Genomic DNA, 20,768 nt, shown 5'->3' with positions numbered 1-20,768 from the left:
TTTATACCATCTTTCTTGCTGTCCCTTTGCTATTATTTTAGTGGGGCTTTGGGAGGGATTAGAAATAATGCATGGGTTCAATCTGCCAATTGAATTGAAAGTCCCAGTAATTCTTTTCCTGGAGAAAATAGCAACAAGTTTGTTTTCATAGCAAATTTTAAAAAGTTCCCCAGGTACAGTTTCCTTTATCTGAGCTTTTTGTACAAAACATGTTGCCGTTGAGTCGATTCTGACTCATAGAAACCCAAAGGACAGAGTAGAACTGCCCGAAAGGGTTTCCAAGGAGTGGCTGGTAGATTCGAACTGCCAACCTTTTTATTAGCAGCCGAGCTCTTAACCAAAAGACTTTTTGAAATAGAGCAATTCTTGGTTTTTTAAAGATATTTCTTAATTATATAATGCTTAGTAGAACTTGGCTTAGTTTTCTATATTTTTAAAAAGGGTTATTAAAACTATGTCATAGAACAATGTGTGTACTGACTGATGAGAAACTAGTTTGTTCTGTAAACCTTCATCTAAAGTACAATAAAAAAAAAAAGTGACTTATATAGGCTTTTTAAGGAAACATAGCTGGAAATTATATTCCTTTGGATCAAAAGTCTAAGAGCGTTAATTTGATAAGAGTATTTTTAAAAACCACATTGCTTTATCGTATCTTATGATTGTTGTGATATATATATATTTATGTGTGAGCATATGTGTGTGTATATGTGTATATGGGGTATATATAAAGTATTATATATGTATATGTACACATACACACACAAAGAACATAGATACATGGATAAGGATAGGCAGACATTTTTTTGTTACCAAACTCTTGGTAACAGATAAACTTTTTTCTCTGCAAGACCATGCAGTTTGAAGATGATGATCATGCCCCGCCAGCCCCTCCCAACCCCTTCAGCCATCTCACAGAAGGAGAGCTTGAAGAGTATAAGAAGACAATCGAGCGTAAACAACAAGGCCTGGAAGGTTAGTTAATTTTTAGTTTAAACCTAGCATAGTCATACCTCCTAACAATGGGAACACCTTGATTTGGATGATTGAGGAAAGCAGCCAGTGTTGAAATTTTTTTTCCTTTTGTAATCGCTTGTTCTGTTTCTTCTCTCCCAGTCCTTAACTGAGATGTTGACACTGAACACTTTTTCTTTCCTTTGAAAGTAGTTTGAAGGCTAGTTATTTTATACCCAAGTCTTCTGTATTAGCCAAAATAGATAGAGATACATTCATAGATTGAAACATTTCATAGTAGATGGCATTTTTTTAGCATCTTATTTTGGAATAACTATAGATTTACAAGTGTGTGCCTTTAACGCTTAATAAAATCTCATTCCTGGGTGTCCTTGAGGTGTCAATATTGTAATTTCAAAATCAAAATGTAAAGCAAACTGCTAGACCTTCCTTTAAGCACTTGGCATTCTAGTGAAATTGAGTTTCTGAGTTCAGAACCTTTAATGAATAGTTTGTTAGGATTTTATTTAAGATACGTCAGTGAAAACATCCCAGCTTATTGAATACTAACTTTCTTTTTCTCTAGAATAAGAAAGTCTTTATAGCAGGGGTTCTCAATCTTGGGTCTTTGGAAGAGCCCCAGACATTTCATGAACCACCTGGAAAATACCTACTTAACTGTGTGTGATGCACATTGGGGAAGGAGACGGGGGCGGGGAGAGGGGTTGGAGTTAGAGCCCCTGCTTTACATACATCATCCACAGCATACAGTTGAAAAGCTTCTTCTTAAATGTCTACCCAAGGCAAAAGGGAAGCCAGTAAAGAATTTTTATCCATGTTAGTAATATGCAGGATCATCCAAGGAACAGTTTTTATTAGTGCGTTAGTGCCATTGTCACAAGAGGGAGTCATCTTGACTCATTAATATGATTACACTAAATGCTTTAAGTGGTATGACTGAGTTTGTTTATTGTAACATACGGTTGCCAGCTTTCTCTGTTTTTTATCTTTTGTGAAATGTTCCTCTTTCATCTCCTATCTTTTGAAAGCCTAAAGATGCCAGGTAACAAACATTGCACCCTAGAATCATCATCTTTTATATACAACTTTTTAAATTCTCCCACATTCATTATGACTTTCTGAAACAGCCCACTAATATTGCTCTGACAGAAATTGCTAATTGGATGTTGTTCAAAAATTCTGTGTTCAAAAAATCAGCTTCCTGCCTGATTAATGTAGCAACATTGGAGAGGCTTATAAGTCTTTTTATCTCACTGCTTAATATATTTTGGTTTTCTAATGTACTAGCAAAAGCTAAATGCATACGTATTATTTGCCTGGGCCGCCAGTAGCCCTGCTTCCTTTGTTAACCCTGTATGTAAAGTTACTCCTAGCTGCCAGAGATTTTAGCCCATTAACATCCTCATAATGAATAATTATTGGTGTCTGAGGTAACTGTTAGCATGCTCAGCTAATTGCTAAAGAGTTCATCATCTGTGTATGCAGGCATTTGGTGTACGCACTAACCTCCCTGACCTCTTAGGCTTCTCTGTATGTTTTATTTTGCATGGCTTTTAACTAAACTCTTATCCAACAGATACTGAGGAGGAAGTATTCTCAGATGACGCTTCATCTGTTTCACAAATTCATTCTCAAACTCAGTCACCGCAAAATGTCCCTGAAAAATTAGAAGGTATTCAATGTAATTTCCCGTAGCATTCACTGAGTTAGTCGTGTGAGTCTGCTCCTTTGTCATTTGTTTTCATGTAAGGAAACGGAACACTTGACTAAGTAAATTTGCCATGGATTTTACTTAAATCTCCCAATCATTTTATGTGTTTATTTTTATTGAATAGGGTGCTACTTTTGTTCAACATTTGTATAGACTTACCTTAATCTGGACTTTGGCCAACCCACAGTTCTGAAGATTTTGTGGAATTAAAATCGATTTGTCATAAAGCTTCCAATCAAAAGCATAAAATCTTTTATATTTCGGTTGCCAAATGATCCTAAAATGAAAGAAAAATATAAATTGTCTTCCTCATATATGTTGACTTAATTTACAATGGAGCGGTCATGTAATCAAACTGAAGTTACCTGGCTTGCACCCTTTGATCTGACAACTTTGTTCCCCTCCATCATTTGTGAAAATTAGCTTCATGCTAATAAATCCATGGTCTATTAAAATAACGTCTGTCTTCATTGGAATTAAAATAATGCCTTAGTACATTGCTAAAACGTTTCAGTTTTGTAAATTAAGCAGAGATGCTAACTATATAAATAACAAGGAAAAAAATCCCATTTTGTAGAAAACCATGAGCTGTTTTCCAAGAGCTTCATCTCCGTGGAAGTGCCGGTCATGGTAGTGAATGGCCAGGATGGTATGCATGATGTTGAAAATGAGCTTGCAAAGCGAGTGAGTAGGTTAACTACAAGCACGACCATAGAAAACATCGAGATTACCATTAAGTCTCCGGAAAAAATTGAAGAAGTCCTGTCACCTGAAGGCTCACCTTCAAAGTCACCGTCTAAGAAAAAGAAGAAATTCCGCACTCCCTCTTTTCTGAAAAAGAACAAAAAAAAGGAGAAAGTTGAAGCCTAAGTAAAGTTTTTTTTTCTAATTATTATTATTACCATGTGACGTTGCACATTTAAATACCACATTTAAGGTGATTGTTAAAATGCAGTGGTAGATCAGATGAGGGGGAATATAGCAAACTGGACTTTAAGAACTGGAAAGAGGTTTTACTAAAAGAAAAACATTATGAAAAAACTTTCAAATTCATCTCTCATTTTATGTATCCAGAAATGGCTTTGAATTTTTTAAAAATTGCTGTTTTAATTAGTTTTGCCCTCACGAGGTGTTGTTATAGTTTACCAGAAACAGGTATCTGTCTGAATTACTTTCGGCCTTCTCCATAATATCTGTTGGAAACAAATTACCAGTGAGCAAGCGAGAGAATTTTGATTTCTCAGCAACTGCTTCACTTGGTAATCAGATTATAACTTTTTTTATATCATGATTTTTGACTGTACCTTGTGGGTCCCCATTGTTGTAATGGGTATTAACAGAATGCTTTAAGAGCTTCTAAGACAAGAATCTATAGCATTAGTATACACTGGCACATAATATTTTTTTAAAAAAGTAAGAAAAGATTCATTTGGAATTTTACTCATTGTATAAAATTTCTCGCCTGAAGTAACTTTGCCAAAAAAAAAAAAAAAAAGGTCATTTTAGTAAACTATAATTTTTGAAAACTTCCTTTTTTATTAGTTTAGAAAGCCCCTTATTTTTCAACAAAGGGGATTTTGTACACATAACATGAGTTATTTAGTTTAACTCCAGCAAAAACAATTTTTGTATGTTGAGATGTTTGTATACCACTCAGTATAAAAGCGTCATAAGCATATTAGCCAATCATTAAATAGTAGAGCATATTCAAGGCACTGAGCATATGTAAGTGTAGTTTAAGAATCCAGGGAATTGCTATCAAAAGGGGATTAGAGCTCATAAAAAGTATAACTGGATCCATATCTGAATCTTACAATGTATTTTTCTCTTAGTATTGCTAATGCATGGAGAAAATCTCATAAGGTAACCAGATGCAAGGGAAAAAATGAGAGGGGAAGTGAGAATTTTAAGGGAACAAAAGATGGGACATGAACAGAAGGGTTCTAGTTTGATGATGACTCGTATTCACTATGGGATTTGAAGTGTGATTTGTTGGAAACATGTCCTACATTTCTAAAATTCTGCTTCTTTGCCAAAATCAGTGTATTTCTTGGTTCATAGTTGAGTTTTAAAAGGGTCACATCCTTCTAATGTGTATATCTTTAGAGGGCAGCACTAGAAGAAATCAGTGGGTCCAATCCCACCACTGAGAAAACTACCGCTTTTTGATTTTTACAAATCTTTTTATCTTTTCAGTTAACTTTTTCTAATGTAAATATAGATTTAACCTAGGCTTAACATAGTCCCTCCCCTCCTTTCTCCCAAGTGATGTCACAGATCAGTGTAAAATCAGTGATCCAAAGTGGCTAGTGGGTAAAAATAATTCAAAATGTTTCAAGAGGGTAAGCTGGCTTGCAAAAAAACCTGACATTGATTACAGTGTGTTCTGGGGCTGTGTGAGTATGATAATGAATGCCAAGTTGAAACGGAACCTGGAAATGTCCTTCTAGATCTGACTACTGGAATCAGTGTTTTAATCTCTTAGAGGAAACTTTCAGTTGCTTAACTCTGTTATTTTTTTATGTTCTACATCATTTATGTTGTATTACAACGTATGTAGAAGCAGTAACCTGTGAACTATGCTTTTCCATAACTTTTTAAAATATATATATATCTAAATGAATGCAATGTGCATAAATATTTTTTAAACGCAACAGTGAACTATTTGCACCTTTTGCTAATGCCTCTATTTACTTGCTTTGGCATAAAGAATGAGCCAATGAACCTCTGTGTCCTGTGGAAAAATGTCTAAATGTTATCTGATATTGCTCTTAGATGTAATGCTAATTAATGTTAAATCACAAATAAACAGTATTTTAAATAGATGGATTTGATGTGGAGCTTTCAATTCAGGGGTGGTTCCTTAGCCTGATTACTCTCTGGTATGCTGAGTTTTATCCTTCGGTGAAACCTTGACTACGTAAGATGAGTGCTTCTGAATAAGGAATGTCCTGATAAACTTATTTTCAAATTAGTTGAAAATGAACTGTATAAATATTTTCTTGTTTCAGCCTATAGTAGAGAAAATATTTCCCAAGTGACCCATTTTTTGTCTTGACAGGCAATGAGGACCTTTACAGCATCTCTGAGCTCTAAATGTCTTTAAGGACTTGCCATTCTGATTCTGTCTCAGTTTTTCTGTTCAAATTTATCAATGTGAAAGAATAGACGATGTTGTAGAATGTGTGCTGAATTCACACATTATCCCCCACTTTGGTTTTTATTTGTTTCTTGTGCAAATAACAATATAACAAAAAAAGGTAACAGAAGGAATAGGGAATAATTCACAATCCCACCACAGTAACTTTTTTTTTTTTTTAATTCCCTTCCAGCTCTTGTCCAGTTACGTGAATTTCCTGTTTAGTAGCAATCATGATGTGAGTGTAATTTCTGTTCTGGGTTTTTCCTACTTACTGCAGCATAACCGTCGGAGAAGATTTTCAGACTAAATCCCTCACATGAATAAAAGTTTCTGATGATTTTTTTTCCACTTTGTCCTAAAAATAGAGTACAAGAAGGAAAATCATGTTAATTGAGGGTTCTGGTTAATCAAAATTTTTACTATAATTACCCATTATAAAAATGAAGGGTTTGGGCAGAGAAGAATAGATTCATAGTCTCGGGCATATTTAATTATTACTTTGGCTTGTAAATAGCCCTGTGGTGCAAAGTGCTGTTTTAAGAAAGATGCTTGTTTTAAAATTTCCTTCAATAAAGCAACAAAGACGATTATCCGCAGCTCTCACTTGAGAGTCAGTATAGCGTGGGTAAAAAGCCTGTGCCTTTTCCTCCATTGATCAGTATTTTCATTCATCAGGAAATAAAGACTGAATGGGCAAAATTGCGAAAGCATTGGCTTCTCTTAACGTTCATTCTTTTTGACCTGGGCATAAAACACACAAAGATAAGCTGGTTGTTATTAGTTTTTTAATCAAGAGTGATATATACATCCTAACATACCCAGCTTGTACTGTTGGCAAAACCAGGATTTTAAAAGAATAGTCTTCTTTGTGGCCACTAGAGGGTGGAATAGACCTAATGATTCAGGCTGTTTCTAGTGATTGCATCCAACTTCCGTTTTCTTGGTCTGTAGGCACCACCATGTTTGTTGTGAAATACCCAGAAGTTGGAAGAGAGGACATTCCTTATCCTTTATTGCTCATCTTTCTCCTCACTAGGATGCTCTTGACGTCATTGTCTTAGCAGGTCCTGGAGGTCCCATTTCACAAATACAGATACCACCAGCTGTGACACCGTCATAGCAATGAGGAGCACATTAGAAATTTTTAAGGCATGATCTCAGAAGGAAGCATGTGAGAAAGTGACTCCTTGGGACTGTGAGTGGTAATATAATGCGTCCTTCAATAATTGGCGTTTTTTTTTTTTAACTGAAGAGCCGATTGGTAATATTTATCATTTGTTGATCCCTTCTGCGTACTAAAGATCATGCTAAGTAGTTTTCCTGTATTATTTGGCCTTCCCAGCATCCCAAAAAGTAGACGATATCATCCCCGTTTTTTAGATAACAAAACTAAGGCTTAGAGAAGATGAAAAAGAAGTGAGTATTTTACCCATAGAGATTCAGACTTCTAAAATTACCCAGTACCATCTGTGTGCCAGATCCTATGTGGCCCTAATGTACATTTCTGTGAGTTTTTAGGGAAAAGATGGTCCTTCTAGTTTGTAATAAAAATCTAGCCATGGTGAATTCATGTTTTGGTATGAGCAGATTTGGGATAAAACATTGACTTTTTATTTTGAAGATTTTATTTTTCTAATAACTCACCTCAAGAGTGAAGAAACTGATGGATATCTGGAAAGCGGGAATGACCTGTGGTGACAGTATCCTTTAGGATAAAGAACCAGCTCTGGAATCTTCTCCATGACACCTGGAAGACAAGGTGTCTGTCTCCCTTTGCTTAAGGTACAGCTAAGACTTGGGTAGACACCCTTTTTCTTTCTTTTTGATTTTCAATATTGAGAGCAGGAGAGACTTTCTAAGAAAGATATTGTTTCAAAAACTATTTTAGTCTAGTTATAGAAGGAGATTATACTGTATATCTACTTAAAATTTTACTTAAGCAAATATTCTTGGAGATGGGTTTCCTTTGCGGAAAAACCTAGTATACATGCGGGAGATCAGAATAAGGATAAGGATTTCAGGAAACTTTTGGTACCAAAAAAAATGAATTTGTAAATTTAGTTTACAAAGGAACTTCATTTCTAAGAGATGACCATTAGGGGGCAGTACTGGGTTTAAATTTCGTTTTAATTAATTGAGAGAACTTCTCTTTGAGCTTGGATTTAGGGTTTTTTTTCTAATTCATGCATTATTAGGGGCAGACTTTCCAAAGTTGAGGAAAGTTTATAGATGCCAAATTCTATAATTTCCCCCGTGAGTGTGAAATATTTGTAAAACTAGATGATATTCTTACAATGGATGAAGCAAGATGATTTTAAAATGGATGCTTAAACTCTGAAAAACATAAATAAAGATAATTTAGCTCAGGGGTTGGCTTTTTTTTTTTTTTTTTATATAAAGGGCATATAGTAACTCTTGTAGGCTTCACGTGCTGTATGTTCTCTGTCACAACTGTTCGACTCTGCCTTCTATAGTGGAAAAGCAGCCATAGCCAGGATGTAAACAAATGGGCATGACTGTGCTCCAATAAACCTTTATTTAAAAAAAACATGCAGCAGGCTGGAGTTTTCCAGCCTCCAATTTAGCTGATAAAATGTTTCCTCTCTAATTACATGTCAGAATTCTGGATCTAGGTGGCTATGTTTCCATAGAATTTTGCAGTAACCATTTACTCTTTGGAAGGTTTTATGGCAATTGCTATCTAAACTTTTTTAAAGCCAAACTAAGAATATTCTTTTACTTTTAGATTTTACCTCCACTGGTCTTAACACGTGCCAGATTTTTTTGAAAATAGCAAAAGCAGCCTTGGCTATGTTGAGACTTTTATGTACTAGATTTGTGTCAAAAGCACATTTTAGAATCAGAACAGGTGATATAGAAATTAACTATGTTGTTATGGCCATCATTAGGTGCCATGGAGTCAGTTCTGGCTCATAGCAACCCTGTGCACAACTAAAAACACTGCCCAGTCCTGCGCCATCCTCACAATTGTTGGTATGCTTGAACCCATTGTTGCAGCCACTATGTCAGTCCATCTGGTTGAGTGTCTTCCTCTTTTTCGCTGAGGCTCTACCAAGTATGATGTCCTTCTCCAGGGACTGATTCTTTCTGATAACATGTCCAAAGTATGTGAGACATAGTCCCCACCATCCTTGCTTCTAAGGAGCATTTTGGTTGTACTTCTTCCAAGACAGATTTGTTTATTCTTTTGGCAGTCCATGGTATATTTGGTATTCTTTGTGAGCACCACAATTCAAAGGTGTCAATTCTTCTTCAGTCTTCCTTATTCATTGTCCAGCTTTCGCATACATATGAGGCGATTGAAAACACTATGGCTTGGGTCAGGCATACCTTAGTCTTCAAGGTGACATCCTTGCTTTTCAACACTTTAAGAGGTTTTTTGTATCCGATTTGCCCAATGCAATGCATCTTTTGGTTTCTTGACTGCTGCTTCCATGGGTGTTGATTGTGGATCCAAGTAAAATGAAATCCTTGACAACCTCAGTCTCCTCTCTGTTTATTTCATGTTGCTTATTGGTCCACTTGTGAGAATTTTTGTTTTCTTTATGTTGAGGTGTAATCCTTACTGAAGGCTGTGGTCTTTGATTTTCATCAGTAAGTGCTTCAAGTCCTTTTCACTTTCAGCAAGCAAGGTTGTGTCATCTGCATAACATAAGTTGTTAATGAGTCTTCCTCTAATCCTGATGCCCCATTCTTCTTCATATAGTCCAGCTTCTTGGATTATTTGCTCAGGACACAGATTGAATAGTTTTGGTGAAAGGATGCAACCCTGATGCACACTTTTCCTGACTTTAAATCATGTGATATTCCCTTGTTCTGTTCAAACAACTGCCTCTTGATCCATGTACTGATTCCTCATGAGCACAATTAAGTATTCTGGAATTCCCATTCTCCGCAGTGGTATCCATAATTTATTATGATCCACACAGTCGAATGCTTTTGCATAGTCAATAAAACACAGGTAAACATCTTTCTGGTATTCTCTGCTTTCAGCCAGGATCCATCTGACATCAGCAATGATATCCCTGTAACTATAGTTACATTGAAAAATTGGCAACCATAGTAAATATTAAGTAACTAGCATATGTTTACAGTTTAGGAAGCACTTTCCCATTACTCCATTTGTTCCTTACAGCCCTAGTTATCTTGTTCTGACTTTTAAAAAATCATTACTTCCAATAAGTTGTGTTGTCTTGCATCATACAGTTCATAGAAAGCTAAACCAGGATTCAGGCAAAAGTCAGCATCACATACTTTTCTTCTATAGCACAGCTTCCCTAGGAATAGATAAATATCATTTGTGAACGTTCCCTGTAAATTAATGTTCAGGACTTTACTATGGGAATAGTGAAGAGAAACATATCGCAGAACCAAACTTGTATATTTTTCCTAAAAACTCAAGTCTCTTAGATGCTCTGTGTCTTTTGAATATTCTCTCAAGTTAATCAAGATGCCCATTTCCTTACTGCTGGAACCTATATTTAAATGTCATTTATACACCACATGACAAACTGGGACATTTTAATAGTGAAGAATTTTATATTTTATTCTAGTAGAATGATAGATGGGTATAAATTCAATCCACAGTTATTTTTAAGACCTATATAACTTCTGGTTGGATAAGTCTTGGTACTGAAGCTGAAGGTGAAGGTTGTTAATTAAGCCAGCTTTTGTCTTATATTTTATTTCTACACAAACTGCTTCTACGTTTTGTCATTCCCCAGGGCCAGGCTTGCCCTTGCTTACAATGGTAAAAAGACTCCTTAGTTTTGGGTGTGTTAAACCGAGTGACATTGACCTCTGTCACTAGGCAAAGTACTAGTTCTTTGCTAAATGCCATGGCTTAAAATCAATAGCATTGATTTTATTAGTCTATCTTGGACGTGCACTGAAAAATACTAAATTTCTAAGAAATCCTCCCTAAAATTTTTTAACTTGTGTTTTTGAAATGGTAAATAAGAATAGCTGCTATAATACAAACCCATAGCACCAGATGATACGACTTGTAGACCAGATTTTTGCTCATCGTCTACTTCTATTAGACTCTACCTAGTAAATATGTGAGCCCTATAGAAAGACCATTCTTGAGTAGTAATTAATTGGACTTCATAGACCAAACAGTGTCCCATCAGGTTGATACTTAGACTCGAGGATTTTGAGAAAAACCTTGGCTTTACCAAAACAGTAATATTCTAACAGATGGGGACGGAAATGAGGAAGTGGTACGGCTACAAAAATGCTATAAAAATGCAGGAGTTAAGAGGTAGACTGTTCTGTGGATTTCCCTCTGCTACTTCTGACTTTAGTTATCTTTTCCAGGTTTGAAAAAGAAAAATTGGTAGTGATAGCCCCAGCCTGGACCTACAACTACAGTGTTGCTAGGCCCTTTTGGACCATTGCCTGTCAAGTGTTCTGTCTTTACTTAAAGTCAGGTTGTCTTCTTTCATAAAACAGGTTTTTAGTCTAATTGTTTTTTCCAAAAGCAATAACTTCTGAAGATTCCTATTGAGCAGGAGCTGTGGAGGAAGTAGTTATTGCACTCTATAACTCACCCCTTTCCTGTTGAGTAATGCTCTTGGGGTTGGATTTCAGTGGTGACTGGTTTGATAGACTTTGACTTTAGAATAGATGACCTCCTCGGTTTTATGAGAGAACACTTAGATACAGCCAACTTGTTGGCAGGCACAGACAAACTCTTCCAAAGGTGTTTAGTGGACTAACAAGTTATGGTTAAACATTACTTCCTATCTGGTTTCTATTTTGGAAATGCTGGCTTCAGTTGTTTGAACTGAATAAAAATCATTTGAGGCTATTAAGACAACCGAAAATATATTCCAAACATCTATTTGGTCTATCACTGGGACAGGCTGGGGGGATGGGGGTGGTGAGGGAAAAGGGTGAGGCACCACTGAACCCTGATATTTGGGTGTGTAAAGCCTTTTAAAACATATTGTGGTAATTGAGAGGTTTCATTTTAAAAATATCTTTAAATAGTTTCATGTTTTTAAAGTATGTACATGAAATGATTTTATAAATAGGTAATGGCCTCCTGTCTTCATTTTGACCTTTAGGTTAATATTGAGCAAAAGAAAATGCACATATACTTGCTAAAGTCAAGCTGAGCGTGGCTCAGTTAACTGCAGAGGAATAGGGCAGTCTGGGTGGGTCAAGGTCTGGGCTTCTACTCACTCACTGAGCAAAGTCGGGGGTTAGGGGAACACTCGAACTGAAGCCGGAGGTCCAGCCCTGCTGGTGAAAACATGGAATCTGGAGGACATGGAAATCAACCAAACACATAATCTGGTAAGGTGGTCTGTATCAGGGAAGTTTAAGTCCTAATGAGGAATCCAGGAGCAGGAAATCAAGACAGCAGAGGTCTCATAGCATGTGTAGGAGGAGCCTCAGCCACAGGCCAAGCTTCAAGAGCAGAGCTTCCTCTGCTTCCTGTGGGGTAATGGCAAGATCAAGGCAGGACCTCAGGCTTAAGGGCCTGAGCATAGTAAGCAGCTCTTGAAGACAGAAATTCATATGTAAGGAGAAAAACAGATAGGGATCCCATTGACAGATCTTAGGTACATGGTACTGAATCTCAGAATCCCTAAAACAAGGTGCTCTGAACCAAGACACAAGGTCATGACTGGCTTGCTAACAGGTGTGACTTGATGCTGAATGTGTCCCAGAACATGAAAGTAAAGCTACCTTAGCTCCTTTTGCCTCATCAGGACTAGTTCTAGAGACCATAGCCAGGTAAGGGAGTCAAGTAGCTCCCGTTGTTGAAGGAGAAACCAAAACCAAAACCTGTTGCCCTCTAGTCGATTCTGACTCATAGGACCCTATAGGACAGAGTCAAAGTACCCCACAGGATATCCAAGGCTGTAATCTTTATGGAAGCAGACTGCCATGTCTTTCTTCCACAGAGAGGCTGGTAGCTTCGAACCACCAAACTTTTGGTTAGCAGCCAAGCGCTTTAATCACTGTACCACCAGGGATCCTGTTGGGGGACAGGAGCACTGCAAAGATGGGGTCTGACCTAGCTTTCACAGTAGACACAGCCCCACAGAAGTGCTGCAGAGCAGCAGGAATGGGTTATTAATATTTCACACCAGAACCTAGCTGCAAGGACTAGCAATGACTAATGAACAGGGCCAAGTGCTACCAAAACACTAGCTGTAAAGATGGCCATATAGTCCTTGGAAATGAAATTTCTGTTTTTGGAAGCACAGTTTTACCATAGAAAAATTAGCTCCAGTGATTGCTGTGTGCCGCACCCCCCCTCCCGCCCCACCCACCGCTGGGAGTCACTCTAAGATGCCCCTCAAGAGCACCAACTGGTTAGATGGGAATCAGAAAGAGTGGTCTTTGTTTCCTTCTCCTTCCAGAATAAATGAGGCTATGATTTTATGCTAGCAAAACAGCTCAGGGTCACATGGCTGATCTCCATAACCTTCTGACTGGTAATAGCTTTTTATCACCGAATCAAAAGCCCTCTCTGATTTGTGTTGGCCACACTCACCCAAATAATGATGATTCAGTTCTCTCTTCTACAGCCTGCTGCTAGAGGGCCTGGCTTCCTTGGGACTTTACCTATAGGAGCTTAGATCTGTCATCATCTGGGGGACCCAAGAACAAGCAGTTTGAATCATTCAGTCCTCCACTCCAGCAGTTGTCAACCCTCTTCTGTGCTCATCTCCCCTAACCTGTGCATTTGGCTGAGGTCTTGCACCCTCCCAGATCCCTTCACAGCTCTCCAGGTACCCTTCTCCACCTGGTCCCACTAATGGAAGATGTTTCTATCATCAAGAAAACTTCTTCCTTTACCAAACTCCAACAACACTTTAGGGTCATACTTTTCTCAGTCTTTCTTGAATTCGTGTTATTGATTGCCTCTCTGTCTCCCCTACAAGATAGTAAGCTCTGGGAAAGCAGAGACTGCACGTTGTTCATCCTTTTGTCCTCCACCATCCTTGGCCAAAAAATAGATTCTACAGTTTTATTGGTTATAATGGACAGTACCATTCATGTTGATGCTGTGTTAATAATTGTATGTCCGTAAAAAAAAAAAGTCCACAGCAAAGAGATATTCTCATACCTCTCAAATAGGGCAAATCAGGAAGTGGCTTGGGGTGAAAATCCTACTGGAGCCACTAGTCTGATCTGTGAGCTAAAGAAAAATAATACCGACAGTTTACCAAGTGCCTGCCATTGTGGGCATTGTACTAAATGTTTTAATTACATTTTCCCATTTAATTCTCAGTCCTGCACCATAGGGTTATCTCCACCGAAGGTAAACTGAAGTATTGAGAGAGGCTGAGTACTTGTCTCATATCACCACCTAGTAAGTGGTAGATCCAGGATTCAAACTCCAAGTCTATTTCTTGCCGCTTTGCCAGGTTTTTCACCCAATGCAATCTTCTTGTTAGCTGGCAGGAAAATTAGGTAGATATTAGAACCTGCAACAATGGCAGAGAAGCCCTCCCCAGGCTGTCTGTCGTGGCTAGAGTGGCTTCTAGATGAGGAAGAGTTTAACCCAGGGCAAACTGTCTGGGCAGCTACACTGCCATTCACTAATCCATAGTGGGGAGTGGCCTCCTGAGCAAGGAGACATGTGGTTTTGGTTAGGAACCCAAGGACAACTTTGGGGATGTGCAAAGGATAAAAAACTGGATGTTGGCCCTTTCTTAGCCAACCCTAGTACAGGAGTGCTAATAAGGTGAACAATGATACGGTTACTATAACCTGATCAGCAGTATGCTAAGTACTATTATCCCCCATTTTACACATGAGAAACTGAAGCTTAGAGAAGTTGTCCAAGGTCACACAATTAATAAGTGGTAAAGCTGGGGTTCAAACCTAAGCAGTCAAACTTGAGAGCTCACACCCCTACTATCTTTGATTCCCAAGGATAACTGCTTCTCACCGCATCTTAATTTACCATGGATCTCTGGGGACAGCAGCCACTGGTTAAATAAACCATTACATTATACTGGATTATGTTTTCTTTCCCACTTAGTCTGTTTGGTGTTAGAGTGCTCTATCCATTGGCACATGATATGTATTCTCTTATTAAACATACCAATAATGCCCTGAAATTTACACATTTGAAATTGTTAGAACATTTTTTTCCTCTGTCTGGTAATAAAGGATTATAATCTAATAGCTAAGATCTTGTGCTCTGGAGCCACCGAGACCTGAGTTTGATTCCTAGCTCTTCTCTTTCTATCCTTATGGTCTTAGACAAGTTTTTTAATTTTTCTCTGGCTGTTTCCTTGCCTATAAAATGGGTGTAATAATTGTACTAACCTCTTAGGGTAGATGTAAGAACTAAGCAAGATTATAATACACATAGAAATTAGCATGGAGCCCAGTATCAATAAACCCTCAATTAATGTTGGTTTTATTATTGTTAATATTATCTTTTTTTTTTTTTTTTTTTGTCTCTTGACTACATATTCAGAGAAAGATTAAACTATAGCTGCTTTATCTCTCTGTTATCCATTTGAAATGTCATTCCTGTTCTTTCCAGAATGCTTTGCACAACTGTGGCCAGGTTTTCAGCCTTGGAAAAAGAAGGCTAGAAGATGATAAGAAATGAATAGATAACCCTGTGTAATTTGCCCTTTTCTAGTAAGAAGCCTGGTTGGGGGCATGGTTTGTGCCCTGGGAAGGTGATGGATGAAAGAATTGTTGTGATGATTCATCCCTGACAGGGGTACTCCAGAGCAGCAAGGTGGAGATCACTGGGCATGCCTAGACCTAAGACAGCTTCCTGGAGAGGCCACTAGGGATCTGTCGCTGTGGTCCTAAGATGTGTTCAGTGGAAGAACACAGTTTCCTAGCTCTCTTTGCCCCTCAAAACCCAAGTGCCATCACACAGGGGGTTGAAGGTCTGCAGACTTTGAGCCCCCAACTCTCTCATCTTAGGAATCTAAGAAAGTCTTGCGTGAACAAGCTGAAATGTTTTACAATTTTAGTTTTCTACCTTGGGGATGCCCCAGCCACAGAGGTTAGTCTGAATTATTCTAACAGTGGTCTGCAGCAGACCCAGAAAAGACATACATGTCAACCCTGAACTAGGCAGACCATTATTCATAAAATAAATATGCTTTTGAAGAAAAATCCACATATACTCAAAATATAATGGTAGGGGAGGTAGGGTGGAGGGAAAGTATGTAAAAGTAATGTGTTTTAATTGGATGTAAAATTCTACAGTTTGATGCCAATTTTATTTTAAAAAGTAAACATGTTACACGCATTCGTATTCACAGGGAAAAGACAGGAAAGAATACACCCAAATAGTACCATAAAATCTGCAAAAGCTGGAACCTGTGTAAGACGGAAACCTGTTAGAGAAGGGAAACTCAAATATTTTCCACAGAAATGAGCCATAGGGGTAAGACTGCACCCTGTCAAAGGCGGGAAACTTGTAAGACCTGGAAAAAGAAGGCAGACTCGTCAAGTTCTGGCTCTTAGGTTTCACTCTATGTGTATAAAGGTGGATATTTCCTGGTAATGGGGTTTATAAGTGCTTTATATTTTCTTGGCTTTTTTTTATGATTTCAAAGTTTGAACAATAAATTACTAAAAACTCAGAAGATTAAAAATTGGGATAATCAAGGAGAAATGTTATTTTTAAGTGGTATATCAATATTGATTAGTAAAAAGAACAGTGCCCAACAATGCCTACAGTATGCTAACTTTGTATAATAAATGGCAAAAACAATGTAATTATTTGTATATGTATAAAATATTCCTGGAAGTTTAAACCAAAAATCAGTCACAGAGTGTTGTCCATGGGAAAGGGAGCTGGCTAATGGAGGACAGGGTAGGATGGTGACATTTCACAATAGACCCTTTTGTACTTTTTTTTTACAAAAATATAGCATCTGTATTAGATATGTAAAAGGTTAAATTTTAAAATATTGTATGTGTGTGTGTAGTATATCTATCTATTGACCTATTGATCAGTCATTAGAGGATCCAAGTAGAATGAAATCCTTGACAACTTCAGTATTTTCTCCATTTATCATCATCTTGCTTGTTGGTCCAGTTGTGAGGAATTTTGCTGAGATGTAATCCATACTGAAGGCTATAGTCTTTGATCTTAATCAGTAAGTGTTTCAAGTCCTCTTCACTTTCCACAAGCAAGGTTGTGTCATCTGCATGTTGTAGGTTGTTAATGAGCCTTCCTCCAATCCTGATGCCACCTTCTTCATATAGTCCAGGAAGCAGGAGTCAAGAAATCAAACGACATACTGCATTGGGCAAATCTGCTGCAAAAGACCACTTTATAGTGTTAAAAAGCAAAGATGCCACTTTGAGGACTAAGGTTTACCTGACCCAAGCCATGGTATTTTCAGTCGCCTCATATGCCTGCAAAAGCTGGACAATGGATAAGGAAGACGGAAGAAGAATCAACGCTTTCGAATCATGGTATTGGTGAAGAGTATTGAATATACCATGGACTACCAGAAGAACAAACAAACCTGTCTTGGGAGAAGTGCAGCTAGAATGCTTCTTAGAAGCTAGAATGCTTCTTAGAAGCAAGGATGGTGAGATTTTGTCTCACGTACTTTGGACTTGTTATCAGGAGGGACTAGTCTCTGGAGAAGGACATCATACTTGGTAAAATAGAGGGTCAGTGAAAAAGAGGCAGACCCTCAGTGAGATGGATTGACACAGTGGCTGTAACAGAGGGCTCAATCAAGCATAACAACAATTGTGAGGATGGCGCAGAACCAGGCAGTGTTTCATACTGTTGTATGAATGTGTGTGTGTGTGTGTGTGTGTATGTTATGTGTGTTTTTGTATGTATGTACATATACGTAAAACCCATTGCCATTGAGTCAGTTCCAACTTTTAGCAACCCTATAGGACAGAGTAGAACTGCCCCATAGGGTTTCCAAGGAGCAGCTGGTGGGTTCGAACTGCTGACCTTTTGGTTAGCAGTTAACCACTGTGCCTCCAGGGCTCCATATATATATATGGGGGGGGGAGGGTTATTCCCTATTTTTCCAAGAGTTCTTGAAAATAGTGCATCATTTATTTGTGTGTGTGTGTGTGTGTGTATGTGTGTGAGCACTTTAGGTAAATGTTCACAGAGCAAATTAGTTTCCCATTCAGTAGCTTATACACAAATTGTTCCGTTGACATTGGTTGCAATCCGCACAATGTGTCAGCACTCTCCCCATTACCACCCTGAGTTCCCCATTTCCATTCATCCGGTTTTTCTGCTCCTCCCTCTCTTCTCGTCCCTGGTAACCATCAAAAAACGTTTTTCTGTGCGTAAACCTTTTCTTGACTATTTATAGTCTCGTACAGTATTTGTCTTTTTGTGATAGACTTCTTTAACACAGCATAATGTCCTTCAGATTCATCCATGTTTTGAGATGTTTCACAGATTCATCATTATTCTTTATCATTGTGTAGTATTCCATTATGTGTACATACCATAGTTTATCCATTTATCTGTTTGTGGGAAGTTGTTTCCATCTTTTTCCTCTTGTGAATAATGCTGCAGTGAACATGGGTGTGCATGTCTATTCTTGTCATGGCTCTTATTTCTCTAGGATATATACCTAGGAGTGGGATTGCTGGATCATATGGTATTTCTATTTCTGGCTTTTTAAGGAAGCGCCATACTGTTTTCCATAGTGATTATACCATTTTGCATTCCCAGCAGCAGTGTATAAGAGTTCGGTCTTCCCACAACCTCACCAGTGTTTGTTGTTTTCTGTTTTTTTGATCGGTGCCATTATTGCCAGGGTGAGATGGTATCACATTGTAGTTTTGATATGCATCTCTCTAATGGATGGAATGGCTAATGATTGCAAGCATCTCTTAATGTGTTTTTTTGGCTCCCGAATGTCTCCTTTGGTGACTTGTCTGTTCATGTCCTTTACCCATTTTTTAATTGGGTTGTTTTTATTTTTGTTGTTGAGTTGTTGAAATTGTCTATAAATTTTACAGGTTAGACCCTTGTTGGATGTGTCATAGCCAAAAAATTTTCCCAGTCTGTAGATCATCTTTTCACTCTTGGTAAAGTCTTTTGATGAGCATTAGTGTTTTAATTTTTAGGAGATCCCAGTTACCTAGTTTATCTTGTACTGTTTGTGCATTTTTAATTATGTTTGGTATCCTATTTATGCCATATATTAGGGCCCCTAGCATTGTCCCTATATTTTCTTCCATGATATTTATAATTTTAAGTTTTATATTTAGGTCTTTGATCCATTTTGGGTTATTTTATGTGTATGGTGTGAGGTATGGATCTTGTTTCATTTTTCTGCAAGTGGATATCCAGTTTTGCCAGCACCATTTGTTAGAGGCTTTCTCTTTCCCATTGAATGAACTTTGACCTTTTGTCAAAGACCAGCTGTCCATAGGTGGATGGATTTACATCTGAATTCTCAATTCTGTTCCATTGGTCTCTGTGTTTGTTGTTGTTCAGTACCAGGCTGTTATGACTACCATGGCTGTAAAGTAGCTTCTGAGATGGGGAGTGTGATACCTCCTACTTTGTTCTTCTTCGGTAATGCTTTGCTTATCCAGGGCCTTTTTTCTTTCTGTGTAAAGTTGGTGATTAATTTTCACATCTCATTAAAGAATGTTGTTGGATTTTGGATGGGGATTGCATTATAATTATAGATCATTTCAGGTAGTATTGACTTTCACAGTGTTAAGTCTTCCTATCCATGAGCATGGTATGTTTTTCCATTTATATAGGTTTCTTGTATCTTGCAGTAGTGTTTTGTAGTTTTCTTTGTATAAGTCTTTACTCATAGCAACCCTATAGCACAGAGTAGAACTGCCCCACAGCGTTTCCAAGGAGTGCCTCATGGATTCAAACTGCCAGCCTTTTGGTTAGCAGCCATAGTTTTTAACCACTACGCCACCAGGGTTTCCTTTACATCTCTAGTTAGATTTATTCCTAAGTTTTTTTGTTTGTTTGTTTTTTAAGGCTATTGTGCATGGTATTGTTTTCCTGATTTCTGTTTTAGAGTTCACTTGGTTGGTGTAGAGAAATACAACTGATTTTTGTATGTTGATCTTGTACCCTGCCACTTCGCTGAATTCTTCTATTAGTTCCAGTAGTTTTCTTGAGGAGTCTCTGGGATTTTCTACGTATATGATTTTTTTTTTTTTTATATAGCATCTGCAAATTAGGGGTAGTTTTACTTCTTCCTTACCTATTTGTATGCCTTTTATTTTCCTTTCTTGTCTTACAGCTCTTGCTAGGACTTCCAGTACAATATCAAATAAGAGTGGAGATAAAAGGCATCCTTGTCTGGTTCCCATTCTCAAGGGGAATGCTTTCAGTCTCCATTGAGAATAATGTTTTGAATACATGACCTTATTTATGTTGAGTAGTTTCCCTTCTATTCCTATTTTGCTGAAAGTTTTTATCAAGAATAGGTGTTGGACTTTATCAGATACCTTTCTGCATCAATTGAGATGAGCATGTGATTCTTGTTCTTTGTTTTATTTATGTAGTAGATTGCATTGATTGATTTTCTAATGTTGAACCATCCTTGCATACCTAGTGTGAAATTCCACTTGGATGTGATGTATTATTTTTTGATATGCTATTGAATTTTCTGTTGGTTTAAAATTTTGTTGAGAATTTTTACATCTGTATTCATGAGGGATATCGGTCTATGATTTTCCTTTTTAGTGATGTATTTGCCTGGTTTTTGTATGAGGGTTATGCTGGCTTCATAGAATGAATTTGGGAGTGTTCCTTCCTTTTCTATGTTCTGGAATAATTTGAATAGTATTGGTGTCAACTCTTCTCTGAATATTTGCTAGAATTCTCCAGTTTAGCCATATGGGTTAGGGCTTTCTTTAATTGGGAATTCTTTTATGACCTTCAGTTTCTTCTTTTGTTATGGGTCTATTCATATTTTTTACCTCAGTTTGTAT

The 20,768-nt window shown here is 37.6% G+C and overlaps 1 protein-coding gene across 8 annotated transcripts in view; it reads left to right on the top strand.

Annotated features, from left to right (window-relative positions):
- ADD3 (adducin 3) overlaps positions 1 to 5,511 on the top strand; it is a 141,302-nt gene extending 135,791 nt beyond the window's left edge. For 7 of the 8 annotated variants that reach the window (XM_023546744.2, XM_023546742.2, XM_023546743.2 and 4 more), the window contains 3 exons: positions 852 to 975; positions 2,552 to 2,647; positions 3,264 to 5,511. In XM_023546744.2, the coding sequence (XP_023402512.2) occupies positions 852 to 975; positions 2,552 to 2,647; positions 3,264 to 3,556 (513 nt within the window). In that variant the 3' untranslated portion in view covers positions 3,557 to 5,511. The remainder of the gene's footprint in view (positions 1 to 851; positions 976 to 2,551; positions 2,648 to 3,263) is intronic. The other variant, XM_064269340.1, reaches the window with a different exon arrangement.
- Positions 5,512 to 20,768: the final 15,257 nt, after the last annotated feature.

This window comes from Loxodonta africana, chromosome 16 (assembly GCF_030014295.1).
Source record: "Loxodonta africana isolate mLoxAfr1 chromosome 16, mLoxAfr1.hap2, whole genome shotgun sequence".
Taxonomy (NCBI): domain Eukaryota; kingdom Metazoa; phylum Chordata; class Mammalia; order Proboscidea; family Elephantidae; genus Loxodonta; species Loxodonta africana.
This window is presented reverse-complemented; position numbering and strand designations above follow the sequence as displayed.